Source organism: Juglans regia, chromosome 10, assembly GCF_001411555.2.
Source record: "Juglans regia cultivar Chandler chromosome 10, Walnut 2.0, whole genome shotgun sequence".
NCBI classification, from domain to species: domain Eukaryota; kingdom Viridiplantae; phylum Streptophyta; class Magnoliopsida; order Fagales; family Juglandaceae; genus Juglans; species Juglans regia.
The window spans coordinates 14289684-14298424 of record NC_049910.1 but is presented as its reverse complement, the minus strand read 5'-3'; the positions used below and the strand labels follow the sequence as shown (position 1 = coordinate 14298424).

At 34.6% G+C, this 8741-nt stretch overlaps 1 protein-coding gene across 1 annotated transcript; it reads right to left on the bottom strand.

Annotated features, from left to right (window-relative positions):
• Window positions 1–645: 645 nt before the first annotated feature.
• LOC109022287 (protein ULTRAPETALA 1-like) lies at window positions 646–5161 on the bottom strand. The gene is made up of 3 exons (XM_019005156.2): window positions 4405–5161; window positions 2602–2926; window positions 646–1006 (listed from the first exon to the last, which is right to left on the bottom strand). The coding sequence occupies exons 1-3, from the start codon at window positions 4616–4618 to the stop codon at window positions 832–834; spliced, it is 714 nt and encodes a 237-aa protein (XP_018860701.1). The 5' UTR covers window positions 4619–5161; the 3' UTR covers window positions 646–831.
• Window positions 5162–8741: the final 3580 nt, after the last annotated feature.

Genomic DNA, 8741 nt, shown 5'->3' with positions numbered 1-8741 from the left:
AAATAAGATAGACTTCCACTACAGTGGTTTGCTAAAGATAGAAAACCACAATTGATTCACCAAATGTTAAAATAAAAATTTATCACTCCAACCAAACATTAAAATATTAATTTCACTCGAAACAAAAATACTATTTTATTTGTAATTAAAAAATTTAGATAGAAATTTAGATGAATTTAATCAAATATTTTTTATTATTAGCATTAAATGACTTTTAAAAATATGATTTTTTAATATTAATTTAATTAGAATATAATTATTATTAATATTAAATTGGTAAAATTATAAAATGTATTACAAATAAATTCAAGCCAATGAAATCTTGTGCAAATTATTTTCAAAAAATCTGCAGAATCAAATCCAATAAGCATTGAATTGAGTAGTACAACCTCCTCAATAAGAGAATCTCATCATTTAAGCCATTCCCTACAAATCTAAGCCAGCTAGCACGTTCAGTTTACCTTTAAACGAAAAGAGAGACATTGCTCGTCTCAGGGGCTTCTTCCTTGAACCATTTCGCTGGCGTTGTTAAGACAATTTATCCATCTACTCACAATAATTGGAAAATCTACATCAATAATAATAATTCTTTAATAAAAAAAAATGGACAGAACAATAAAATCAAGCACGAGCCAAATATATAAATGGAAGGAATAAGTTACTGAATTTGATAAGTGTTATAAACCAGTCCACGTGAACAGCGAACACTGATGAACAAACCCTGCAGGGAGGGAGGTAAACTCATATCCGCTGTCTGTAAGGTAGACAAATGACTCTCAGAGCTTTTCAAATGTGGGTGGGCTTGATTGACGGATTAATGCTTTTGGAGACTCAAGTCTTCGCATTCCTAGTAAAGTCGATGCAGGTTTGGCAGCTGCAATCAGAGAAACGACAGATTTCACATCCAAAACAGACACAAGAAGTGCAGCCCTTGCATGTTGGAGAACGCGTGCAGCCCCTGTACACTCTGCGACTCCCTCGCTCTTCGTCATCATCACATGTAATTCTGAATACAGAAAATCGTTGTTTCACATGAGTAACTATGAAACTCAACCAAAGACACTACCATAAGACTTAAATGCCTACTAAAATCACCAGTGTGCATACAAAGATGGATACATAAATATTCTTGTACGTGAAAAAAGATATACAGGAATGCATAGTGATTTTGGTACGTGAGCCTTGTCCATTGCATTTTGAATAACGAGGCCTCGAAGATATATTATTGGCAGTGTCCCACTAATATCTTTGCAAGGCTTCCTAATTTTAAATGTGATGGGTCATCCAGTGCAAGATAGCTGGCATATAAAAGTACATCACTCATAGTTGCCAATTCCCTTGATATCTCTCTCTTTCTAGTCTTTCGATAACTTTCTAGTTCTTCAATGCAAAAGGTCCACTCAGAATCCCGATGGCTGTTGCTGCACTCCTTCGATTGATACCTTAGACAATCCTATCCATTTTTAATTATCTTATCTGTCAAGGCTCAACAAGCACCATACCGGCATTCAATAGTGTTTCAAAGTTCAGACACGAGCAAACATCTTTGTAGCATTAGAAAGACAATGAGAAATTAGCTGATAATTAGTTATTAAAGAGTATATAAAAAGCCAAGCAAAGTTCCTGAAGCTAGGGAGCATGGAAAACACTACATACTAAGTTGAGTATGACAGTCTTCAATTTTTACATATCCGTATATTATGATAAAGCGTTTGTGGCTCGAAGTGCTTGAAAGGTGGAGACCATTTTTTCCAATCACAATCTTAGAGTGAGAAGTTGAAACCAGAAACATATAAAAAGCTCCTCTTAAATTATGCCAATGCAGAAAGATTCCACTCAAAGGTCCAAGATAGGTTTACCTTCAGTCTAAGTGAATACACAGGATCATTTGCATTCCATCTACAGGCCATAATGGTATAAAAGAGCTAAGCTACCTTTTATTCTCAACTCAGAGAGCCAAAATCAACATTTTACATGTATAAGAAATTCTTCCGTATCCTATATATGAAACTGTGGAAGCTTGCAGAGGTTTTCCCCAATTCCCTCACAGGAACAAAAATTACCTTGTGAAATTTACTTCAGGCTTCATTTGACATGCTAACAACATCTTCAAGATTTTAATGATTACTATGAAAATGAAACACCATGGCTGAGGTCCAGACCTAACCAGACCAGGGTCCCCCAAATCTATTAAACAAACTTGCATCTTGAAAAATCAATTTAGGGATAAATTGGAACCTTCCAGGTCACTTACAATCTAAAAGATGCTATTTTTTGTAACAAAGCACAAAGGTATCCTATGTGGAAAAGAAAAATCTACAGTAAAAGTAGAGATAAAGAAATAAACAGGCCAGCACATTGAATGAGCATAATGCAAGCCATTAGAAAAATATTTATCTGATTGAAAATAAGAAAACTGCAATCATTTCAGTCCTGATACGCACTGACAAATTTCTAGATACCAATTCTCTACGATAAAACGGTAAACATAAGCAGCATGTTACTGAATGGCTCATATCCTCATATATCAAATAAGAAATTCAACATTATTATTTTGAGGATAAAAAAAAAAAACAGAATTCAATGTAAGGGCAAACATACTCATCATATGAAAGATCAGGACATTTCCAATTTACATCTGCCAAAGCATCATGATGAATGCGACATTCCTCTTTTGTTCGCAATCGGAACCTACGCTCCTTGTTGCATCTAGTACAACGAACAAACTCATCACGGTGAGAAACTCGTCCATTATGGGATCTGTGGGACCCATTAGCATTTTTTGATACTTGGTTGTAGTATTTGAGCAGCACTGTCTTAAACAATGGAACCTTCTCCCCATTAACTATAACCCAAATATTATTCTTCCATTTCCTAGCTGTCTCTCTTCCAGAGTGCTTCTCAAATGCAGCCGGAGTCAACTTGTCTAGTCATTCAAATAGTCAGCAGAGGAATTAGATGATCAGAACTATATATATATAGCACATGCTGTACACAACAGAAAGTAAAGTGCCAGCATGAGATTATAAGAATGAGTAAGAAGACGTGATAGACCAGCATCTTTACTAGTTCAATACATTGCATATTTAAAGGACAATGAATCAGAATTTGGTAGGTATTGACAAAAGGATTGTGCTAACCAAGGTAAAGTCCTTAACAACTGATCCAGTCATTACATCTACAACAGTCTCTTGAAAGAGCCATAAGATGACCGATAGTATGAAGAAGAAATAATGGTTAGGGACTGATAGTAGGCAGGTGGTTCTTTCAATTCCGATGATTGGGATCAGAAATCAAATTATTCAATCAATAAAAAAGATATATTATTTTTATTAGAACATTCACATCACAAGTGGTCGATGAATTAGGTCATCAAACTGAGTTGAGGACTTACAATCTTTCAGAATACAAGTTTGGCATTGCACAAAGAAATCTTCAAGCAATCCTCAAGAATTTTTCTAGGTGCTAATCCAAAAAGCTGTCATTGCAAGCCGGATACCTAAAGCTATATACATATATATATATATATATATTTGATAAGTAGATACCTAAAGCTATATATATAGGAGGAATGCAGCACCTTATAAAATCCTCAGCCATCTATACTACCCATGAAACCTTCAATCTAGACACTTGCACCATGGAAACAAAAATGCATGCATACCAAGAGATGCATGAACCGCATATCAACTTGACAAACCATGGCCGCGATTGTTCATCAGAATTCAAGCTCAAACTTTGATCATTGCCCGAAACGATCAAGGCCTAAGAACAATCGTATCACCATAGGATTATCAAAAAGAAAAGAAAATTTTCATCAGTGACTCCAGTGGTAACATACCAACGGAACCGAGAAGAGAAAAACATGGAGACAACCATAAAATATACAACCAATGCTACATCATCCCTCAACATTATACTCTGCTGAACAGAAAGAGCAGAACTTGGAGGGTAAAAAACCAATCTCAAACTAGCCGAAGAGATTGAAATAACAACCACAATGACAATGCAGGTTTCATTCAATGATACGTACTCAAAGAACACCACCGTATTAAACAAAACAGCCACGTTTCAATCTGAACCGGACCATATCCTGTTGGCCATATACATAACTGCACTATTTTGTGTTGGAACATTGAAGATAACTCCTTCACTCAGACAAAACAACATACACTTGAACTGTGGAACAGAAAAACAATGAACAACTTGCTAGGCTCTCCATCACCAATAACTCTACTCCCGAAGCAGATTAAATAACAGAAAGTGGTACACATCAACGTCAAACCCCAGTTCACCACACATGGTATATGCACACGCATACACGCATCCAACATGCATAAAAATCAAAACTCATTTCCCAAAAAGAGCATGATCAGAGAGAGAGAGAGAGAGAGAGAGAGAGACCTTCCTGACAACCAGGGGTGCATTCACAAGTGATCTCAAGGTCACCATTTTGGAAAACCCTAAGCCTCCCAACGGCGTCACCATATCTGTGGCTGGTACACCCACACATGACCTCTATATAGTCCAAGCCCCTCTTCACCCCACTCATCTCTTTCAGCTCCTCATCGCTAAACATCACCACCAACTCACACTCCCTCTCGGCCCCATTAGCCATTCTCTCTCTTTCTCTCTCTCTCTTCAAGCAGAAACAAGAAAAACACTCTGTTCTTGAACAACAAAGAGAACGAACCCCGAAAACCCTACAAGATATTTAGGAGAGAAATCGCAGACAAAGTTTTTTTTTTTTTAAAAAAAAAACCCGAAAACGAGTACTCGGGTATAAGAGAGAGAGACCCAGACGAATATATAAAAGGGGTAAAGAGACGATGTTCAGAAAGCACGCATCTCCAAAGGGTAACTCCAAGAGATCCGGTGGAGAAAACGTTGAGAGAGAGAGAGAGAGAGAGAGAGAGAGGATATCAGAGAGTGAACGCCCGGGTTGGGTTGGTGTCTTGGTGCGTTTGGGGTTGGGGTTGGGAATGAATGAGCTGGCGAAGGGCGAAACAAATGTTGTGGGCTGGGGGGGGTAGTTGTTGTTAAAGGACGCTCCGCTTAGGGTGCTATTTGCATGATATGACATGAGAGAGAGAGAGAGAGATCAGTGCTTTGGGTTTTGTGAGGAACGAAAATCCCTCTCCTGGGATGGGAAGCAGACGAGGTTTGGTTTTTTGACAAGCAAACTATTGTAGAGTCAGTCCCCCCAACCCTTCCTTTGTTTTTGTTTTTGTTTTTTATTTTCACTGGGCCACGTTTGTATAGGTGGTTGAACTGTTTTTGTTCACGAATAGGTTGTCATTTATAATAGTTTAATCGTAAAATTAATACATGATTTTTTAGGCTACGTTGGAACATAAACACACGTCAACTTATTTCAAATTAATTGTTAATGTGATTTATTATTTTTTTAATTTTTTATAAAAAAATTAAATTCATCTTAATCTATTTTATACATTTAGGCTATATTTGAATAATATTAAACTGAGTTAAGTTGAGTTAAAATGATAAAATATTATTTTTTAATATTATTATTATTTTAAAATTTGAAAAAATTGAATTATTTATAATATTTTGTGTTAAAATTTAAAAAAATTGTAATGATGAGTTGAGATGGGTTGATAATCTAAACATACATTCAATCATATTTTAATAAGACTCACAAAATATTACTATTTATAGATCATTTCAACATCCAAACACAACCTAAAATCAAATATATTAGAATTATATATAGTACAATATATAGTTTTAAAATGTTGCGACTTTCTCGTTTTATTATGCAGTTTATATGAGATGAGATGTTTTGTTAAAAGTTGAATAAAATATTATTATAATATAATTTTTCAATATAATTTTTATTTTGAGATTTAAAAAAGTTGAATTGTTTATTATATTTTGTGTAAGAATTTAAAAAAATTATAATAATTATATGAGATGAGATAATTTAGTTTTATATAACCAAACCAGCTCATTCCATTGTGTGGCTCAAATCACATTAATGCGTGTAATATTATTATTATTTTATTATTACATGCATATTTGTGAAACAAATTAGCTTCATATATGTTAACAAATTTTATTAGTCTAGGAATAAAAATGATCACCTCTAGTACAAGACTTTAGATACAAAATTAAAATAGTAAAACTTTACACCACATTAATTGGCGAGATGCATGCATGGCGTAGGATCGAAAAAATTAAATAGTTAATTAATTGTTTATTTCACCATACCAAAGAAAATCAACATGATCAATCGGAGGCCATCAAGTACTACTACTACTTCACCAAAACCAAAATTGTAAAAAAATTAAAATGAAATCCACCCAAATGATGAGAATATTTTCCAACTTTATTGCTAACATTATAATTACATGATTAATTAATTAATTTATTGGAAACCATGCCTATTTGCTTCTTTGTACATGCATGATCACGAGCGCGTCCGAGTCTTTTGCCTCTTTTTGGCGCGTTTTATGCATTAATGCTTTATGCGCGGGGACGTCGATCGACGGCATGGATGTATCTCGTGGTCCACATATATAGAGCCAGAATACACAGTATCTGTATATATATATATTTATATATATATAATGATCATGGCCGTCAGATTGTATCCAACGACAAACATTTTATTTTCTAATGCTTTTTCTACCCCAGCTAGCTAGCATTCATAGTCTTGCATGCATGGCATTGTTAATTTATTACATTATGAACTAAATGATTGCAAATTCCCTCATGCTTTTGTTGCTGTTCCGAAACTGTGTTCCCAGCGGCCGGCCATCTTGTTCAAGGCAGGCATGAACATTGTAATCGACCGAGCACGTACGTACAGATCGCGTGCACAGCTTGTAGCATTTGAAGATTACTTCATGGAACTTGATTTGATAGATAGGGCTGTCTGGAAATTTGTTTCCTCCTGTTAATTATTCTCTAGAAAAGACTGCTCTGATCTAGTACTTGAAAACTGCCCCGGCCTGCGCTTAATTTGGAGACAAACTACATATGAAATACGACCACGTACGTAGTACACAAAAGGTGCAAGAACCAAGTTTGATTTCTCGGCGGCCTCTACGTACATGAGGCATGTCGATTGTTGGTCACTTGCTCTAATTATCAAAATTTGCCTTTTCTTTTTGGGTTCATGCAGCATCATTAATCCTCAGCTGGCATTTAGGTAAAACAGGTTTTATATACTAATTTGAGGTTTGGGCGTGTCGGGTCTTCCTTGGAGACAATAAATTAAAAAGCATGCATGCATGCATGCTAGTTCATCTTTAGGACAGCTCATTGCATGCTAGCTATTTAGTATTTACCCTCTTGGTTTTTGGACCCAGTGGATAGTTTATCTTTGGGGTATCATTGTGAGATGTGAGATTTAAACAGATCATATCATGAATGCTTTATTGAACAGCAGCTAGCTAGGTTTGTATTGCATTAATGCATAAGCTGCAGTACTAAGCAGTAGTGCCATAATTTGCTGGTATATTATTTTTAATTTGATCAACTTATATATGTCGTAGCTAGCTGGCTTTCTTTATCAACAAAGGCCCGATTCAGGGGGCCGGCAAGAAGCTGGATTGCTAGCTCTCTGTTGGTTCGTCATCCCCTAATGATGCCATCATCATTTTTGAATAAAAAAAAAGTACTGGGTTGAATTCAGTGACATGGTCGATGGTTATCTCGGCGCCTTTGGTGGTACAATTTATATAGACAGCTCTTTAATTACCACTGTGGAATGAGATATACCGATTGATGATTTGCTAGCGATCTCCTTTGCATACAGAAATTCTGCACTACACAGCCCAGTTCTGTAGTTAGTATCACTATATATATATAATATAAATATTATATATATATATAAGATTTTACTCATCATCTCTAAACATCGAACAGTACTATTATTTTTTTAATCTTATTAAATATGTAGTTTATGGATGATTAATAGAAAAATTAAATTAGTTTAAAAAGGATAAAATAAAAAAAATAAAAAAGTGTGCGGTGTATGGTGTGTGGTGTGTGGTGTGTGAGAATGATGAGTAGAAAAAAATAAATTCACAAATTGATGTGATGCGTCAGATTATAAAATTATTTTTATTATAAAATAAATCTAACAAATCTCGTGAAATCATATTAATTTACAAATTTAAAATGTAATTTTTTAATAATTTTTTAATGTAGGTAGTGGTTGATCTCTTTGAACAATAATACATATAGGCAACAGTGTGATAAACAGTGAAGAAAGCCATTTGCTTGACTTGGATTCCACTGGGAGAACCCCCAGTCTAACACTAGCTTGATACAGAGTTGGACTACGAATTTGAAACGGAGTTATATATATATATATATATATATATAAATATATATATATATTTATATAAATGGTACTGTTAAGAGTGTTTTTGGACATTTTTATATGTAACTTAATTATTGCTTACTAAATAGTAAATTCTTCAAGTTGATGATGAAGAGGCACAGAATTCAAATTCCTGGGCGGCCGCCAATTCATGCTTTTTGTCATACAATAATCGGTTCCTTTTTTATGGTACGAGTATCTGATGCAAAGTCAGAAGATTTTTAAAGTGGTGAAAACATGTCTCAGAAATGCCAGCTTTGCTTGATTGTAGTTCAAATGCCACTGAACGTCTATACCTCCTGCTTAAAAGAGATTGAATAATAAAAGTAATAAAAAATTATTAAATAATAATAAAAAATAGATAAAAAAATAATAATAAAATAAAAAA

What these genes read in the sequence shown, in the direction of transcription:
- LOC109022287 (XM_019005156.2), bottom strand. Translation starts at nt 4,618, where the DNA reads ATGGCTAATGGGGCCGAGAGGGAGTGTGAGTTGGTGGTGATGTTTAGC. An exon ending in CACCCCTGGTTGTCAGGAAG is followed by an intron (nt 2,927 to 4,404) that starts GTCTCTCTCTCT and finishes TTGAATGACTAG; the next exon opens with ACAAGTTGACTCCGGCTGCA. An exon ending in CCTGATCTTTCATATGATGA is followed by an intron (nt 1,007 to 2,601) that starts GTATGTTTGCCC and finishes TTCTGTATTCAG; the next exon opens with AATTACATGTGATGATGACG.